This window comes from Oncorhynchus mykiss, chromosome 13, assembly GCF_057628025.1.
Source record: "Oncorhynchus mykiss isolate SJ-2025 chromosome 13, ASM5762802v1, whole genome shotgun sequence".
In the NCBI taxonomy this organism is placed as follows: domain Eukaryota; kingdom Metazoa; phylum Chordata; class Actinopteri; order Salmoniformes; family Salmonidae; genus Oncorhynchus; species Oncorhynchus mykiss.
This window is the reverse complement of record NC_143034.1, coordinates 72435330-72456052: the sequence shown is the minus strand read 5'-3', so window position 1 is coordinate 72456052 and position 20723 is coordinate 72435330. Positions and strand designations below refer to the sequence as shown.

The window sequence follows — 20723 nt, the reverse complement described above, 5'->3', positions numbered from 1 at the left end:
CATTCAGTGCTGTGAACAGTTCTGCCTACATTTCCATCATAATAACAGGCTCTTCAATGTAAGGCGACAGTCAACTGTTAGGTCATCTCTGGTTGGTTAGAATCCTTGTTATGATAATTAACCTGGTAAGGATTCGGTGCTCCTCTGTCTTGGTTCAATTTAAACAGTCATTATCCAGATTAAATCATTTAGTGCTGCTAACACTGATGTTCATCAACATGCTCAAAAACAAACACTTGTTCTTTAGAATGTTCTTTATTGAATATCCACAATACAGCAAAGCTCTAACTATTCCTCTATTAATCATTAGTAATTCAACTCATTTCACAATAGTAGAGAGATCTAGTCATCATGACAGTGTTTCAGATGTTATGTTCTAGAGAACATGATGCTGGTACAGTGAATGCATCAATAGTAACTTGTGATGAGAAACAACCCTCAACAACTATTTGACATTACATTGGTTATTGTCATACTATTCACTGCTGCATTCAGACTTCAGCCCAATACCATCCATGTTGTTAGGATTTTAACTTCTATATTTAACAGCAAAGATCAACACATCACTTAACAGTTCTAATGAAATAACAGCTGCACTCATTCTGAAGCATTAACAAACTACCAGTTGTATTGATTGTCTGAAACTATTGATTTACAGACTGCAACTAGTCTTTCTGATCTCTTTCTCAGAGAATGTTGACCCCAACGACACTTTACATGTGAACACCACGTCCTTGTCCCAGTCTGCAGTCTGAATGGTCAGATAGCTGCTGATCCTGAAGGTGTTGTCTGGTTGCTGCTCAGCAGGGCTGGTAGAAACATCTTCTGTCACTGATTCACCGCTAGACATCCAGCTGACATCTGCCAACCCCTTGGATCTCTGAGACAGTTCACTAGTCAGACACACCAGTGTTGCTCTGCTGGACTTGAGGTCTTCAGTGGATGGAGGGAACAGAGTCACAGCAGGTGTAGCCAGATCTCCATCTGTAGAAAGTAGTCAACGGATGGGATGAGAACAAAACACTTTGGATACCAGTTTATATTTCAGTACATGTTGGTATCATTACCAAAACACAATGGATACCAGTTTATATTTCAGTACATGTATCATTACCAAAAAACCTGCATTAAGAGGAAACGGATGCAGCAATTAAATACTGCTCTTCACGATGTTTACAATGATACTGACAGAAGGAATCATACGGTGTGAAGGTTTTAAAATGAGAGACAGAGCAATTTATTAATACATTACATCACCGTTCTGGAAGACCAAAAGGCTAAAAGATTAACGAAATGTGGACATTTTAAATGTAAAATACAAATAATTCACAATCAAATGGGATTTAAAAAGAATATATAAATATTTGTCTCAGAAATTGAGCTGGATAAAATTTCTGGAGATGAAATATCTCCGTTACATTGAGTTATACAGACAACAGAAACACAAGATATTCATGATTAAACACTGAGATGAAAGATCTCTTTTACATTGAGTTATACAGACAACAGAAACACAAGATATTCATGATTAAACACTGAGATGAAAGATCTCTTTTACATTGAGTTATACAGACAACAGAAACACAAGATGAGAATGATAAAACATGAACAGAGCAGACCAACCAGAGACATTCACACAGTCATCAAACTGTTTCATAAGTCATTTACAAACAACATACGAGACAGGATTAAAGCAGGTGCAAAATATTAAATCAGTGAATATAAATGACATTTTATTAAATAAATATAAAAAAAAAATATATATATATATATATATATATATATATATATCTGACCAACAGTATATTAGAAACAAACCCTATTCTGTAGATTAAAACATTATAAGGGAACTCACCAGTGACAATGAGCTTGGTTCCTTGTCCGAATACCACAGTGATTCAGTTTGTTTACACAGCCGTACAATAACCTCCTCACTCTCTACTGAGAGGACAGGAACTGAAACATCCCACCCAGACAGAGCTTCACTCTCTCTACTGAGAGGACAGAAACTGAAACATCCCACCCAGACAGAGCTTCACTCTCTCTACTGAGAGGACAGAAACTGAAACATCCCATTCAGACAGAGCTTCACTCTCTCTACTGAGAGGACAGGAACTGAAACATCCCATTCAGACAGAGCTTCACTCTCTCTACTGAGAGGACAGGAACTGAAACATCCCATTCAGACAGAGCTTCACTCTCTCTACTGAGAGGACAGAAACTGAAACATCCCATTCAGACAGAGCTTCACTCTCTCTACTGAGAGGACAGAATCTGAAACATCCCATTCAGACAGAGCTTCACTCTCTCTACTGAGAGGACAGGAACTGAAACATCCCATTCAGACAGAGCTTCACTCTCACTACTGAGAGGACAGGAACTGAAACATCCCATTAAGATAGAGCTTCACTCTCACTACTGAGAGGACAGGAACTGAAACATCCCATTCAGACAGAGCTTCACTCTCTACTGAGAGGACAGGAACTGAAACATCCCATTCAGACAGAGCTTCACTCTCACTACTGAGAGGACAGGAACTGAAACATCCCATTCAGACTGAGCATCACTCTCACTACTGAGAGGACAGGAACTGAACCATCCCATTCAGACAGAGCTTCACTCTCACTACTGAGAGGACAGGAACTGAACCATCCCATTCAGACAGAGCTTCACTCTCTCTACTGAGAGGACAGGAACTGAAACATCCCATTCAGACAGAGCTTCACTCTCTCTACTGAGAGGACAGGAACTGAAACATCCCATTCAGACAGAGCATCACTCTCTCTATTGAGAGGCCTGGAACTGAACCATCCCATTCAGACAGAGCTTCACTCTCTCGACTGAGAGGACAGGAACTGAAACATCCCATTCAGACAGAGCTTCACTCTCTCTACTGAGAGGACAGGAACTGAAACATCCCATTCAGACAGAGCATCACTCTCTCTACTGAGAGGACAGGAACTGAAACATCCCATTCAGACAGAGCATCACTCTCTCTACTGAGAGGACAGGAACTGAAACATCCCATTCAGACAGAGCTTCACTCTCTCTACTGAGAGGACAGGAACTGAAACATCCCATTCAGACAGAGCATCACTCTCTCTACTGAGAGGACAGTAACTGAACCATTCCATTCAGACAGAGCTTCACTCTCTCTACTGAGAGGACAGGAACTGAAACCTCCCATTCAGACAGAGCATCACTCTCTCTACTGAGAGGACAGTAACTGAACCATTCCATTCAGACAGAGCTTCACTCTCTCTACTGAGAGGACAGGAACTGAACCATTCCATTCAGACAGAGCTTCACTCTCTCTACTAACATCTCAGGCTTTTCTAGAGTTTCTCTCTGTGAAGTAACAGTATATAGAATAGCATCATATTCTGCTGTTTGTGTCTGGTCCTTATGAATCCATCAGTTAAAGCACTGTCCATATGATGCAGTCTTCACTTGATGATGAGTATATGATGATGATGATGATGATATGATGATGATGATTACGTCAAGAATGGCTAAATCTCTTTTCACAATCGTTTTATAATCTTGTTGACATGGTTCCTCCATTTCCAGATCTCCCATTGTGTCATGTATATATTGTTATAATAATCACTGACCAACTGCTGTTTCTTAGAGTTCACCCCTCTACCACGAAGCAGAAGTGAGTGTATTTGGGGAGGAGATTTTTGTCATAGTGTATGCCACTGTGATACCCACTCGCCAACAGGGTAGTCTTTTGTTTTACAGTAATACACTGCTGAGTCTTCCTCCTCCACATGATTAATAATCAAACTATAATCTGATATAGACTGATGATCAGATGTGAATTTAGGGAGAGGAGAAACCAGAACCATATTTTACAGAGGTCCAATTGTAGTAGTACCACTGTAAAACATACTGAGGAACTCCACCTGGAACCTGTTTATACCAATGAGCACTATTATCAACAGTTCCCAGGTTACAGTCCATAGTGGCCGTGTCTATTATCAACAGTCCCCATGTTACAGTCCTTAGTGGCCGTCTCTATTATCAACAGTTCCCAGGTTACAGTCCTTAGTGGCCGTCTCTATTATCAACAGTCCCCATGTTACAGTCCATAGTGGCCGTCTCTATTATCAACAGTCCCCAGGTTACAGTCCATAGTGGCCGTCTCTCCTTTCCTCACTGTCACAACAGGAGGCTTCTGTGTCACCACAGTCACACCACTGACACCTGGGAAATAAGAAGATGACATGTAGTAAAGAGAAACATACAGGCTCATTATTAATAAACCAGGAAGTAAAACCTCCAGGAAGTCAGACTCCTTACATGTTAGAGCAGTGATGAGAGTGCAGAGTGTCCCCAGCATGTTGTCAGTGTGTGGTGTGAACGGCCCTTACTGTCCAGCTGAGAGAGGAGCAGGGTTGGAGTGTGAGGAGAGGAGAGGCTGCAGGACCCACCTATAAGGAGACAGACATGGAGGATCAGAGGGAGGTGCCTCTATATCTCAGCCTATCAGCTTCTGAGAACACGGTTTTCTGAATAATTTAAATTACTTTAACTATTAAACTATCAAAAATATCAATGTTTTAAATTGGACCAACAAAAACTAAATGGGATAATTTTGGTTACACTGAAATATCAGTTTTAGTTTCATGTGAGTTATGTTGGTAAGTTTGTTGTTGGTAAGTTATGTTGGTAAGTTTGTTGTTGGTAAGTTATGTTGGTAAGTTTGTTGTTGGCAAGTTATGTTGGTAAGTTTGTTGTTGGTAAGTTATGTTGGTAAGTTTGTTGTTGGTAAGTTATGTTGGTAAGTTATGTTGGTAAGTTTGTTGTTGGCAAGTTATGTTGGTAAGTTTGTTGTTGGTAAGTTATGTTGGTAAGTTTGTTGTTGGTAAGTTATGTTGGTAAGTTTGTTGTTGGTAAGTTATGTTGGTAAGTTTGTTGTTGGTAAGTTATGTTGGTAAGTTTGTTGTTGGTAAGTTATGTTGGTAAGTTTGTTGTTGGTAAGTTATGTTGGTAAGTTTGTTGTTGGCATGTTATGTTGGTAAGTTTGTTGTTGGTAAGTTATGTTGGTAAGTTTGTTGTTGGTAAGTTATGTTGGTAAGTTTGTTGTTGGTAAGTTATGTTGGTAAGTTTGTTGTTGGTAAGTTATGTTGGTAAGTTTGTTGTTGGTAAGTTATGTTGGTAAGTTTGTTGTTGGTAAGTTATGTTGCTAAGTTTGTTGTTGGTAAGTTATGTTGGTAAGTTATGTTGGTAAGTTATGTTGGTAAGTTTGTTGTTGGTAAGTTATGTTGGTAAGTTTGTTGTTGGTAAGTTATGTTGGTAAGTTTGTTGTTGGTAAGTTATGTTGGTAAGTTTGTTGTTGGTAAGTTATGTTGCTAAGTTTGTTGTTGGTAAGTTATGTTGGTAAGTTATGTTGGTAAGTTTGTTGTTGGTAAGTTATGTTGGTAAGTTATGTTGGTAAGTTATTTTGGTAAGTTTGTAGTTGGTAAGTTATGTTGGTAAGTTTGTTGTTGGTAAGTTTGTTGTTGGTAAGTTATGTTGGTAAGTTTGTTGTTGGTAAGTTATGTTGGTAAGTTATGTTGGTAAGTTTGTTGTTGGTAAGTTATGTTGGTAAGTTTGTTGTTGGTAAGTTATGTTGGTAAGTTTGTTGTTGGTAAGTTATGTTGGTAAGTTATGTTGGTAAGTTATGTTGGTAAGTTTGTTGTTGGTAAGTTATGTTGGTAGGTTTCCTTAAAATTAGCATGTCATAATATGTATAATAACAACATAATGATAATATAATCTGGACCTGATAGTGGGGTTCTGAACTAACAGTACATCACTAACTGACTGTTGATGTAATATGTCTCTACTGTAAACCAGGGGACTGACTATCATGGAGGTTGTCTGATACATGGAGTCTTCTGTTAGGACTGAACCTTCTGGAATATCACTTCATCATTCATGCTTTGTGACAACTAGGTGTAATTGTTGATGACAACATTCTACTAAATGTGTGAAGGGTTTTGTGTTAAACACAAGCATGGAATGTTCTCCTCCTGCAGACACACTGGTTCAGGATGACTTGACATTCAGTTAGTGTCTATATTCAGAACATCTGAAAGCAGAAGTGAGTGTATTTGGTGAGGAGGTTTTTGTCATGGTGTATATCACTGTGATACGATCTCACTAACAGAGCTGTCCCAAGTCTGACAGTAATACACTGCTGAGTCTGTCTCTTCCACATTACTGATTATAAACTGATAATCCTTATCAGACGTGGCTTTAGATGTGAAACGATCAGAAGAGAAACCAGATCCATATTCATTAGGAGAGGAGTGAGTACGGTAAAACCTTAACACATACTGAGGAGCTCCTCCTGGAACCTGTTTATACCAGATTACATATTTTTTTTCATCTTTGGTAATGTCACAGTGAAAAGTAGCAGTCCCCTTTGTACTGACAGTCAGTACTGAAGGTGTCTGTGTCACTGCTTTCTGGCAACTGACATCTGTGGGAATGAAACACACCATTTATTAAGACAATAAATAATACATGAATGTAAAACTTCTTTTGAATTCTTTAGAACCAGAATGAACGAACAGTAAATCCTTACATGTTAGAGCAGTGATGAGAGTGCAGAGTGTCCCCAGCATGTTGTCAGTGTGTGGTGTGAACGGCCCTTACTGTCCAGCTGAGAAAGGAGCAGGGTTGGAGTGTGAGGAGAGAAGAGACTGCAGGACCCACCTATAAGGGACCAGAGGGAGGGGCCTCTACAATCACTAGCTACTCTCATAGTTGATTGACATGTCTGGGGGTTAACAGACTTCCACAATTCTAATAATACTATTATAATTATTGATCTTTACTGTAAACACACTGACCTACAAGTCACTGTAAATGTGTCCCAACTATTTAACTAAAGGGCCTGTATGATAAACTAATTCAAATCTATTTGTTCTGCTTTTGACTCTGCACCATTCTCTACCCTCATCACAGCTCCATTATATAATCCATGATGTTTATATTAATCACTACATATCCTCTACCCTCCTCCATTATATAATCCATGATGTTTATATCCTCCATTATATAATCCATGATGTTTATATTAATCACCACATATCCTCTACCCTCCTCCATTATATAATCCATGATGTTTATATTAATCACCACATATCCTCTACCCTCCTCCATTATATAATCCATTATGTTTATATTAATCACCACATATCCTCTACCCTCCTCCATTATATAATCCATGATGTTTATATTAATCACCACATATCCTCTACCCTCCTCCATTATATAATCCATGATGTTTATATTAATCACTACATATCCTCTACCCTCCTCCATTATATAATCCATGATGTTTATATTAATCACTACATATCCTCTACCCTCCTCCATTATATAATCCATGATGTTTATATCCTCCGTTATATAATCCATGATGTTTATATTAATCACTACATATCCTCTACACTCCTCCATTATATAATCCATGATGTTTATATCCTCCATTATATAATCCATGATGTTTATATTAATCACTACATATCCTCTACCCTCCTCCATTACATAATCCATGACGTTAATATGAATCCCCACAGAGGTCGGAGGTCAGAGATAAAGTAGAAAGTTACTCAGTCCCCCGCTCAGAGCAGGTCTACGAAGCGGCTGTGGAAGCCTTTATTGTGCACTCCTTTTGACCGGAGCCCATTTGTCCTTTGTCAAAAGTGGTGCACTATAAAGGGAATATTGTGCCATTTGGGACACAACCTCAGTTTCAGTTTACTTCTCTGGGCACCTGCAGTTCTCCCTTCTCCCCCAACATACAGTTCTGAGAGGAGATAAAAAAGAACCTCTTAATTTACATGAAGATATAAATAAGGAGAGGAGGAGGGGAGGAAGCAGGGGAAGCAGGTGTGTCCTGGGGGAGAAAGGGAGCATCACATCACTGTCTGTAACTCAGTGTCAGATCTAGAACACGACCCTGGTGAGTGACTCTGATAACTAGAGATAGTAGATATGAAACCACCAGCTGGTCTTTGGGTGGGACTGAAACCAGTGGTCTACAGACAGCTGTTCCTGTTGTAAAGTACATGTAGATCTTTCCTCAGTCATTATTGGTGGTCCTACGTCCTCCTCTGCTGTACGTTGACGGACCTGGAGCTTCTATTCTGATCACTGATGCAGAATGTGAAACACAGAATGTGAAACACAGCATGACATGACTCTATATGTTGGACCAATCCTAACTTCCACTTAAGAGGATACTTCAGAATGTTGGCAATGAGGCCCTTTATATACTTCCCCAGAGTCAGATGGACTTGTTCATACCATTTGTTTGTCTCTGTGTCCAGTTTGAAGGAAGTTAGAGTTAGTTTAGTCGGTCAATGTTAACTAGCGTTTCCCATAGACTTCCAGTCATTGTTCGATCTTCATCTGACTCTGGGGAAGTAGATTAAGGACCTCACTGAGTGTTTACTTAGTCATGGGTTGATGTCAGTGGGAGACGAAGAGAAGGTCAGACCTATACAGTTGTAATTAATGCTGAAATGATACTGAGTCCAACATCCAATGTTAATACTAGAGAACAGTTTATACCATGTAATAATGACAGCTTCAAACTCTCTAAACATTGACCTGGAGGCCGGGGTTCTAGTCTGATATACCTGTCACATTGGTATAAAGGGATTGGGAGACAGGTGCAGGAATGTGTAATAGTTTTTAAAATTCCTACCCAAATTACAGCGTGCCATGTACAGGCACGGGGACGAAGACCAAACAAACACCTATACAAAACCCAGGGTAGAAACCCTAACAAACACCCAGGGTTGAAACCCTAACAAACACCTATACAAAACCCAGGGTAGAAACCCTAACAAACACCTATACAAAACCCAGGGTTGAAACCCTAACAAACACCTATACAAAACCCAGGGTAGAAACCCTAACAAACACCTATACAAAACCCAGGGTAGAAACCCTAACAAACACCTATACAAAACCCAGGGTTGAAACCCTAACAAACACCTATACAAAACCCAGGGTAGAAACCCTAACAAACACCTATACAAAACCCAGGGTTGAAACCCTAACAAACACCTATACAAAACCCAGGGTTGAAAACCTAACAAAAGAGCGAGGAGCACTTAGAATAAATACACAGGCGCACAATGATACCACACGGGATGACACCCGTAATCTGCACAATACACGCACAGAAGCCAAAACTACACAGCACAGCTCCTCACACGAACCAACAGACATTGTAACAATAATTGACAGCCAATGGTGAACCAAAGGGCAAACATACAATTACTAATCATTGGGAAATGGGCACCAGGTGTGGTTAATCAACAGTTCTGGAGGGAACCGTGACAATACCTGGTTGCTTCTCTTTCTCTCAGCCTAAATTCTGTAACTTTCTCTCCCTCCTCAGTGTCTCCAAGGGTCCCTGGTTCCACATCCCTCCATCCTCCTCCATCTTGGTTCAACAGTTTCCAGATTCCACCTCATTCAGTGCTGTGAACAGTTCTGCCTACATTTCCATCATAATAACAGGCTCTTCAATGTAAGGCTACAGTCAACTGTTAGGTCATCTCTGGTTGGTCAGAATCCTTGTTATGATAATAAACCTGGTAAGGATTCGGTGCTCCTCTGTCTTGGTTCAATTTAAACAGTCATTATCCAGATTCAATCATGTAGAGCTGCTAACACTGATGTTCATCAACATGCTCTAATACAAACACTTGTTCTTTAGAATGTTCTTTATTGAATATCCACAATACAGCAAAGCTCTAACTATTCCTCTATTAATCATTAGTAATTCAACTCATTTCACAATAGTAGAGAGATCTAGTCATCATGACAGTGTTTCAGATGTTATGTTCTAGAGAACATGATGCTGGTACAGTGAATGCATCAATAGTAACTTGTGATGAGAAACAACCCTCAACAACTATTTGACATTACATTGGTTATTGTCATACTATTCACTGCTGCATTCAGACTTCAGCCCAATACCATCCATGTTGTTAGGATTTTAACTTCTATATTTAACAGCAAAGATCAACACATCACTTAACAGTTCTAATGAAATAACAGCTGCACTCATTCTGAAGCATTAACAAACTACCAGTTGTATTGATTGTCTGAAACTATTGATTTACAGACTGCAACTAGTCTTTCTGATCTCTTTCTCAGAGAATGTTGACCCCAACGACACTTTACATGTGAACACCACGTCCTTGTCCCAGTCTGCAGTCTGAATGGTCAGATAGCTGCTGATCCTGAAGGTGTTGTCTGGTTGCTGCTCAGCAGGGCTGGTAGAAACATCTTCTGTCACTGATTCACCGCTAGACATCCAGCTGACATCTGCCAACCCCTTGGATCTCTGAGACAGTTCACTAGTCAGACACACCAGTGTTGCTCTGCTGGACTTGAGGTCTTCAGTGGATGGAGGGAACAGAGTCACAGCAGGTGTAGCCAGATCTCCATCTGTAGAAAGTAGTCAACGGATGGGATGAGAACAAAACACTTTGGATACCAGTTTATATTTCAGTACATGTTGGTATCATTACCAAAACACAATGGATACCAGTTTATATTTCAGTACATGTTGGTATCATTACCAAAACACCCTGCGTTAAGAGCAATTAAATGGAGAACTGCTCTTCATGATGTTTACAATGATAGAAGGAATCGTACAGTGTTAAGGTGTTAAAATGAGAGACAGAGCAATTTATTAATACATTACATCACCGTTCTGGAAGACTAAAAGGCTAAAAGATGAACGAAATGTGGACATTTTAAATGTAAAATACAAATAATTCACAATCAAATGGGATTTAAAAAGAATATATAAATATTTGTCTAAGATATTGAGCTGGATAACATTTCTGAAGATGAAAGATCTCCTTTACATTGAGTTATATAGACAACAGAAACACAAGATGAGAATGATAAAACATGAACAGAGCAGACCAGCCAGAGACATTAACACTGTCATCAAACTGTTTCATAAGTCATTTACAAACAACATACGAGACAGGATTAAAGCAGGTGCAAAATATTAAATCAGTGAATATAAATGACATTTTATTAAATAAATATTTAAAAATATATATATATATATCTGACCAGAAGTATATTAGAAACAAAACCTATTCTGTAGATTAAAACATTAGAAGGGTACTCACCAGTAACAATGAGCTTGGTTCCTTGTCCGAATACCACAGTGATTCAGTTTGTTTACACAGCCGTACAATAACCTCCTCTCTCTCTACTGGGAGGACAGGAACTGAAACATCCCATTCAGACAGAGCTTCACTCTCTCTACTGAGAGGACAGCAACTGAAACATCCCATTCAGACAGAGCTTCACTCTCTCTACTGAGAGGACAGGAACTGAAACATCCCATTCAGACAGAGCTTCACTTTCTCTACTGAGAGGACAGCAACTGAAACATCCCATTCAGACAGAGCTTCACTCTCTCTACTGAGAGGACAGCAACTGAAACCTCCCATTCAGACAGAGCTTCACTCTCTCTACTGAGAGAACTGGAACTGAACCATCCCATTCAGACAGAGCTTCACTCTCTCTACTGAGAGGACAGCAACTGAAACATCCCATTCAGACAGAGCTTCACTCTCTCTACTGAGAGGACAGGAACTGAAACATCCCATTCAGACAGAGCTTCACTCTCTCTACTGAGAGGACAGGAACTGAAACATCCCATTCAGACAGAGCTTCACTCTCTCTACTGAGAGGACAGGAACTGAACCATCCCATTCAGACAGAGCTTCACTCTCTCTACTGAGAGGACAGGAACTGTTCTGAATATAGACACTAACTGAATGTCAAGTCATCCTGAACCAGTGTGTCTGCAGGAGGAGAACATTCAATGCTTGTGTTTTACACAAAACCCTTCACACATTTACTAGAATGTTGTCATTAACAATTACACCTAGTTGTCACAAAGCATGAATGATAAAGTGATATTCCAGAAAGTTCAGTCCTAACAGAAGACTCCATGTATCAGATAACCTCCATGATAGTCAGTCCCCTGGTTTACAGTAGAGACATATTACATCAACAGGCATTTAGTGATGTACTGTTAGTTCAGAACCCCACTATCAGGTCCAGATTATATTATAATGTTATTATCTATATTATGACATGCTGATTCTAACATAACTCACATGAAACTAAATACTGCGGTTTTAAGTGTAACCAAAATGATCCCATATGGTTTTTGTTAGTCCGTGTCTCCTTTCCTCACTGTCACAACAGGAGGCTTCTGTGTCACCACAGTCACACCACTGACACCTGGGAAATAAGAATATGACATGTAGTAAAGACAAACATACAGACTCATTATTAATAAAACAGGAAGTAAAACCTCCAGGAAGTCAGACTCCTTACATGCTAGAGCAGTGATGAGAGTGCAGAGTGTCCCCAGCATGTTGTCAGTGTGTGGTGTGAACGGCCCTTACTGTCCAGCTGAGAGAGGAGCAGGGTTGGAGTGTGAGGAGAGGAGAGGCTGCAGGACCCACCTATAAGGAGACAGACAGGGAGGACCAGAGGGAGGTGTCTCTATATCTCAGCCTATCAGCTTCCGAGAACACACTTTTCTGAATAATTTAAATTACTTTAACTACTAAACTATCAAAAATATCAATGTTTATATTTGGACTAACAAAAACCAAATTGAATAATTTTGGTTACACTGAAAAGAGCAGTAATTAGTTTCATGTGAGTTATGTTAGTAAGTTATGTTGGTAAGTAATGTTGGTAAGTTATGTTGGTAAGTTTGTTGGTAAGTTATGTTGGTAAGTTATGTTGGTAAGTTACATTGGTAAGTTATGTTGGTAAGTTTCCTTAAAATCAGCATGTCATAATATGTATAATAATAACATAATGATAATATAATCTGGACCTGATGGTGGGGTTCTGAACTAACAGTACATCACTAAATGCCTGTTGATGTAATATGTCTCTACTGTAAACCAGGGGACTGACTATCATGGAGGTTATCTGATACATGGAGTCTTCTGTTAGGACTGAACCTTCTGGAATATCACTTTATCATTCATGCTTTGTGACAACTAGGTGTAATTGTTAATGACAACATTCTACTAAATGTGTGAAGGGTTTTGTGTTAAACACAAGCATGGAATGTTCTCCTCCTGCAGACACACTGGTTCAGGATGACTTGACATTCAGTTAGTGTCTATATTCAGAACATCTGAAAGCAGAAGTGAGTGTGTTTGGGGAGGAGGTTTTTGTCATGGTGTATATCACTGTGATACGTGCACTTCATCAGAGCTGTCCCATGTATTACAGTAATACACTGCTGAGTCTGTCTCCTCCACAGTGTTAATAATCAAACGATAATCTGATTTAGACTGATGATTAGATGTGAATTTAGGAGAGGAGAAACCAGAACCATAGGTAGGAGCACTATTACCATGGTAGAACCTTATCACATACTGAGGAACTCCTCCTGGAACCTGTTTATACCAACGAGCAGCACTATTCTCAACAGTCCCCAGGTTACAGTCCACAGTTGCTGTCTCCCCTTTCCTCACTGTCACAACAGGAGGCTTCTGTGTCACCACAGTCACACCACTGACACCTGGGAAATAAGAAGATGACATGTAGTAAAGAGAAACATACAGACTCATTATTAATAAACCAGGAAGTAAAACCTCCAGGAAGTCAGACTCCTTACATGTTAGAGCAGTGAAGAGAGTGCAGAGTGTCCCCAGCATGTTGTCAGTGTGTGGTGTCAACGGCCCTTACTGTCCAGCTGAGAGATGAGCAGGGTTGGAGTGTGAGGAGAGGAGAGGCTGCCTGACCCACCTATAAGGAGACAGACAGGGAGGACCAGAGGGAGGGGCCTCTACATCTCAGCCTATCAGCTTCTGAGAAGATGGACTCCTGATTAATGTAAATGACTGTAACTATTAAACTTGCAAATAAATATATTAGATTGGACTTACAAAAACCATATGGGATCATTTTGGTTACACTGAAATATCTGTTTTAGTTTCATGTGAGTTGTGTTAGAATCAGCATGTCAGAATAAAGATTTTAACATTATAATAATATAATCTAGACCTGATGGTGGGGTTCTGAACTAACAGTACATCACTAAATGCCTGTTGATGTAATATGTCTCTACTGTAAACCAGGGGACTGACTATCATGGAGGTTATCTGATACATGGAGTCTTCTGTTAGGACTGAACCTCCTGGAATATCACTTTATCATTCATGCTTTGTGACAACTAGGTGTAATTGTTAATGACAACATTCTACTAAATGTGTGAATGGTTTTGTGTAAAACACAAGCATGGAATGTTCTCCTCCTGCAGACACACTGGTTCAGGATGACTTGACATTCAGTTAGTGTCTATATTCAGAACATCTGAAAGCAGAAGTGAGTGTGTTTGGTGAGGAGGTTTTTGTCATGGTGTATATCACTGTGATACTTGCGCATAAGGAGAGTCATTCTGAGTCTGACAGTAATACACTGCTGAGTCTGTCTCTTCCACATTACTGATTATAAACTGATAATCTTTATCAGATGTGGCTTTAGATGTGAAACGATCAGAGGAGAAACCAGAACCATATTCATTAGGAGAGGAGTGAGTACGGTAAAACCTTAACACATACTGAGGAGCTCCTCCTGGAACCTGTTTATACCAGATTACATAGTTGCCTTCATCTTTGTTGATGTCACAGTGAAAAGTAGCAGTCCCCTTTGTACTGACAGTCAGTACTGAAGGTGTCTGTGTCACTGCTTTCTGGCAACTGACATCTGTGGGAATGAAACACACCATTTATTAAGACAATAAATCATACATGAATGTAAAACTTATTTTGAATTCTTTAGAATCAGAATGAACGAACAGCAAATCCTTACATGTTAGAGCAGTGATGAGAGTGCAGAGTGTCCCCAGCATGTCGTCAGTGTGTGGTGTGAACGGCCCTTACTGTCCAGCTGAGAGATGAGCAGGGTTGGAATGTGAGGAGAGGAGAGGCTGCAGGACCCACCTATAAGGGACCAGAGGGAGGGGCCTCTACAATCACTAGCTACTCTCATAGTTGATTGACATGTCTGGGGGTTAACAGACTTCCACAATTCTAATAATACTATTATAATTATTGATCTTTACTGTAAACACACTGACCTACAAGTCACTGTAAATGTGTCCCAACTATTTAAGTAAAGGGCCTGTATGATAAACTAATTCAAATCTATTTGTTCTGCTTTTGACTCTGCACCATTCTCTACCCCTACCCTCATCACAGCTCCATTATATAATCCATGATGTTTATATTAATCACTACATATCCTCTACCCTCCTCCATTATATAATCCATGATGTTTATATTAATCACCACATATCCTTTACCCTCCTCCATTATATAATCCATGATGTTGATATTAATCACTACATATCCTCTACCCTCCTCCATTATATAATCCATGATGTTTATATTAATCACCACATATCCTCTACCCTCCTCCATTATATAATCCATGATGTTTATATCCTCCATTATATAATCCATGATGTTTATATCCTCCATTATATAATCCATGATGTTTATATTAATCACCACATATCCTCTACCCTCCTCCATTATATAATCCATGATGTTTATATTAATCACTACATATCCTCTACCCTCCTCCATTATATAATCCATGATGTTTATATTAATCACTACATATCCTCTACCCTCCTCCATTATATAATCCATTATGTTTATATTAATCACCACATATCCTCTACCCTCCTCCATTATATAATCCATGATGTTTTTATTAATCACCACATATCCTCTACCCTCCTCCATTATATAATCCATTATGTTTATATTAATCACCACATATCCTCTACCCTCCTCCATTATATAATCCATTATGTTTATATTAATCACCACATATCCTCTACCCTCCTCCATTATATAATCCATTATGTTTATATTAATCACCACATATCCTCTACCCTCATCAGATCCATTATATAATCCATGATGTTTTTATTAATCACCACATATCCTCTACCCTCCTCCATTATATAATCCATGATGTTTATATTAATCACCACATATCCTCTACCCTCCTCCATTATATAATCCATTATGTTTATATTAATCACCACATATCCTCTACCCTCCTCCATTATATAATCCATGATGTTTATATTAATCACTACATATCCTCTACCCTCCTCCATTATATAATCCATGATGTTTATATTAATCACTACATATCCTCTACCCTCCTCCATTATATAATCCATTATGTTTATATTAATCACCACATATCCTCTACCTGTCACGACTTCCACCAAAGTTGGTCCCTCTCCTTGTTCGGGCGGCGTTCGGCGGTCGAAGTCACCGACCTTCTAGCCATCGCTGATCCTCTTTTCATTTTCCATTGGTTTTGTCTGGTCTTGTATCACACCTGGTTCCAATCCCATTTATTACCTGTTGTGCGTTTAACCCTCTGTTCCCCCTCATTGTCCTTGTCTGTGATTGTTTGTTTGTAAGCTATGTGCAAGATATGTTCTGACGGGTTTTGTACCCACTTGTATTATTTTGTATATTTTGTTTTTCAGAGTTTTGAGAACTTATTAAACTGCTCCGTTTTATACCAAGTTCGATCTCCTGTGCCTGACTTCCCTGCCACCAGCACTCACCCTTACAGAATCACCGACTGCATGTGGAGTCAGCAGGAGCAGGTACCCCGGGGTATAGGGGTGGAGGAACACGTCCGGGGGCACGCAGCAATGCTTCACCATCTTGGCATCGCCATAGACGAGGGGGGGGGGGGGGGGGGGGGGGGGGCTGGGGGGGGGGGGTACTGTCACACCCTGACCTTAGAGAGACGTTTTATTTCTCTATTTGGTTAATTAAGTCAGGGTGGTGATTTGGGGTGGGCATTCTATGTTGTATATTTCTTTGTTTTTGGCCGCGTATGGTTCCCAATCAGAGGCAGCTGTCTATCGTTGTCTCTGATTGGGAATCATACTTAGGCAGCCCTTTTTCCCACTTTCTGGTGTGGGATCTTGTTTTTCTATAGGTGCCTTGTGCACTGCAATACTGCACGTTCGTTATATTCTTTGTTGTTTTTGTTGTAAGTTTCACTATTAAAGAATGTGGAACTCTACGCACGCTGCACCTTGGTCCGATCCTTTCAATGAACCTAACAGTAACTCTGTTTGAACTTGGGGGGCCACTTGGTTGGGGAGCGAGGACAGGTGGCTGATGGTGCCCAGGTTATTCATGGTTCTGTTGGTCTGTGTGGGGACACTGGGTCTGTAGACTGTCTGTCTGTGGTGGTTTCTGGTTTGGTTACACTGATGGAATGTAGACGAGATGTCAGGTATCTTGTATAGTTTGAATAAATATCTATGGCGCTTAATATAATTAATTTGGTTGAGATGGGGCATCTCAAGAGATCTAATCTGAAAAATGTCAAATAAATAACTAAATATAATCCCTCTCATAGCCCTTTAAACTGTTCTAAACTAGGCACTCTTATCTCCACTGAATCATATATTAGTGCCACAGACATATACCCCCCCCCCCCCCCACACACACACACAGTTCTGAGAGGAGATAAAATAACTTCTTCATTTTCATGAAGCTATAAATAAGGAGAGGAGGGGAAGCAGGTGTGTCCTGGGGGAGAAAGGGAGCAACACATCACTGCCTGTAACTCAGTGTCAGAGCGAGAACACGTCCCTGGTGAATGACTCTGATAACTAGAGATAGTAGACATGAAACTATCCGTTTTTTTCTGTGGTGGGACAGAAGGAAGGCCCCGCGAGACTAGATGGGACTGAAATCAGTGGTCTGACTTGCGCCACTGTGCTTGCTTTAGTGCAGGTATATCTTGTGCCATTATTGGTGGTCCTATGTCCTCCTCTGGTGGACGTTGACAGAACTGCATCCTCTATTCTGATCACTGATGCAGAATGTGAAACATAATGTAGCATATCGCAGCGCTACACTGAGTGTACAAAACATTAAGAACACCTTCCTAATATTGAGTTGAATCTTACAAGGTCATAGTTCTCATTAATGCTGAAATGATACTGAGTCCAACATCCAATGTTAATACTAGAGAACAGTTTAAACCATGTAATAATGGCAGCTTCAAACTAAACATTGGCCTGTCATTCCTGCATCCTAAGGTAAAATAGAGGCCGGTGTCTAGTCTGAAAGACTTGAATGCTTCTCTCTCCGCCCAGCATCTGGGTCGTTCCACCAATTCGGTGCCTATTGAAAAGTGTAAATTGATAAAAATTACTTCGATTTTGTCATAAATAGCACATATTCGCCTTCATAAACAACGTGTTTTTCCATCTCAAGAGGTTAAATATAGAAAGTAATATAACAACTGCCTATTAAGTGTCAAATAAAGTAACAGAGTTGATGATTTCTTGTTAAATAAGCCATGAATCCCCTTGTGACAGCGGGGAGAGTGGAAGCTTGTTGTGTGCAAAAGGGAGTGGTAATTGAATGCAAACTTCAAAATGTTGTATTTATTGTTAAAACATCTCTATCCTGTCTATCTATAGGTAACACGTTATTCTCAATCTGCTCAGCTTTCCACCACAAAACACCACAAAATGGCCAAGAAGAGAACCAGCTCATCTGCTTTTACAATATGATTTAACTATTAGATGTTTAATGTTTCTTTTGAAAAAACTATTTAAAAAGGAATAGTTTAATTAAATATGAATTAAAAGGTAGACTCAGCAAAATGATGTTGCCAAAGAGCAGCAACAGAGATATTGAGATGACCGAGATGCAACACCTCACTCACACAGTATCTGCGCATGTGCACGGGTACACTTCACACTGTGTACAGCGTGGTAGCCAGGGCATCAAAAGAGCGGAGAGGTTGAGATTTGCACTTCAACCCTCTTAGGTGTTGTGAGAATTGACCCACTAAGCTGTTTACTTTCTGCATCTACATCATATCGCTGAGACCTTTAAAACGAGAGTTCAGCTCAAGTCACAGAGTTTACCTTAAAATGGGGGACAGTAAATGAATCACTAATCACATAAATAATCAAGGGAAAGGGGGAAACCTAGTCAGTTGTACAACTGAATGCGTCTCGTCAGAAATGACTTTCTCAAAGCAACAAAATAACTAAGGCTTCACAATTGTCGTGTCTCTGACTTATCATTCAAAGTTAAGTCTATTATATTATCAAATCGACTCTCTAGGCTTAATGATTATGTGATTAAACGAATCATCTGGAGGCGAAGGAAACGCCAAGGTGCCGGCTAGTGGAGTGGAACACTTAACACAATGAAGGAGAGCCACACACTCTGGGAGCTCAGATGCAAAAACGTTTATGTCCAACGTTTCGACAGACAAGCTGTCATCATCAGATTATAATGACAAACACTGCGAGGTGACTCATTTATATCGTGTCAACAGACACACACAGGTGTCTGTAATCATGGCCGGATGTGGCCTGATATCATTGGTTAATTCTCATATATTAAAATAGCATACATGGATAGCGTACGATCATAGATACAATTTGGCATCATAAGCATACACACATTTACAACAGCAAAATCACAATCATCACAAGAATGGCTTCAGATCAAAGTCTACGTTGAGACCGAAGGGAGCAAAGGTCTTTAAATTAAAGATCCAGGCAGCCTCTCGTTTTAACAATAAATTGTCGAGGTCACCCTCTCTCCTAGGGAGGGTGACATGTCCGATGCCGATATAACATAGAGACGAAATCGAGTTGTTTGCTTCCAAAAAGCGGGCTGTAACTGGGTAAGTTTTTACACCTAATGGTGCTACGATGCTCTGAAATTCGTACTTTTAATTTGCACTTTGTTTTACCTACATCATTTTTACCACAAGGACAAGTTATAAGACAAATAACTGCCTTAGTGGAGCACGTGATAACACCTTTTATTGGGATCTGTTTCCCTGTTTGTGGGTGTTTGAAGGATCGACATTTATAAGTGCCATTACATTGAGCACAGCCGTTACACTTGTAGTTTCCATCCAGTAGGGGCGCAAATAGATGTTCTGCAGGGATATCTTGGTGTGGGTAAATCAGAGTTTACCAATTCATCTCTGAGATTTCTGCCCCGCGAGAATACGATCAAGGGAAGGTCCGAAAACACATTACCGATACTATCATCGGATCTTAGAATGTGCCAATGTTTGTGAACGATTCCGTTAATTTGTTCAGAACACTTTGAATAGCGGGTAGTTAGAACGCAAGAATGCTTCTTTTTGTGAGACTGACCTTGAAAAAGGCCCTGTCTCGAATTTGTTTTGAATTTTCTCAATGTCAGTATTAATCTGACCATTTTTGTACCCCCTCTCCTTGAATTTTCTTTGGGTTGCAGCCATATTTCTGTCGAAATCTGATAGTTTTTTGCAAATTATTTTTATTCTGCAGAATTGGCTGTAGGGCAAACCATTTTTCAGCCCTCATCAAACTGTTATGATCAGTAGGTTTCCTGTAAAGATCAGTGTATAGAGAGAGGCGATACCTTGGTAAAAGGGGACCCCAACATTTTCCATACAAAACTTATGGGCTCATATGAAAGAGGAGGTAAAATAAATGACATCTAGGGTCAAAGGTCAAAATTCCAGGTAGTCAAGGTCAGGGTGTTGAACATTATCTTCACACAAGATCAGAAGATCAAGAACTGGAAGGAAAGGCGGCCAAAAGAGGA

General features: G+C 39.8%; 1 protein-coding gene and 1 pseudogene across 4 annotated transcripts; both read right to left on the bottom strand.

Moving 5' to 3' along the window:
* Positions 1–242: 242 nt before the first annotated feature.
* On the bottom strand, positions 243–4439 carry LOC149978997 (immunoglobulin lambda-1 light chain-like; annotated as a pseudogene). The gene is made up of 5 exons (XR_016486090.1): positions 4306–4439; positions 4089–4209; positions 3714–3934; positions 1856–1892; positions 243–984 (listed from the first exon to the last, which is right to left on the bottom strand). The product of XR_016486090.1 is annotated as an immunoglobulin lambda-1 light chain-like (transcript).
* Positions 4440–9725: 5286 nt separating this feature from the next.
* LOC110487484 (immunoglobulin lambda-1 light chain) lies at positions 9726–15018 on the bottom strand. Of its 3 annotated transcripts, none has more exons than XM_090197510.1 (4): positions 14902–15018; positions 14468–14796; positions 11172–11205; positions 9726–10470 (listed from the first exon to the last, which is right to left on the bottom strand). In XM_090197510.1, the coding sequence occupies exons 1-4, from the start codon at positions 14939–14941 to the stop codon at positions 10139–10141; spliced, it is 735 nt and encodes a 244-aa protein (XP_090053636.1). In that variant the 5' UTR covers positions 14942–15018; the 3' UTR covers positions 9726–10138. The 3 variants fall into 3 exon arrangements, with proteins under 3 accessions (XP_090053636.1, XP_090053637.1, XP_090053638.1); XM_090197511.1 differs by lacking the exon at positions 14468–14796 and adding an exon at positions 13273–13609 and having other exon boundaries at positions 11172–11206; positions 14902–14997; XM_090197512.1 differs by lacking the exons at positions 14468–14796; positions 14902–15018 and adding exons at positions 13282–13609; positions 13706–13819 and having other exon boundaries at positions 11172–11209.
* Positions 15019–20723: the final 5705 nt, after the last annotated feature.

Bases quoted from the DNA above. Each gene is read 5' to 3' on its own strand.
- LOC110487484 (XM_090197511.1), bottom strand. From the start codon at position 14,941: ATGCTGGGGACACTCTGCACTCTCATCACTGCTCTAACAT. The intron at 13,610-14,901 runs GTAAGGATTTGC...CTTATTTCCCAG, and splicing joins TCTCATCACTGCTCTAACAT to GTGTCAGTGGTGTGACTGTG. The intron at 11,207-13,272 runs ATATACACCATG...CTGAATCACTGT, and splicing joins GAAGTGCACGTATCACAGTG to GGTATTCGGACAAGGAACCA.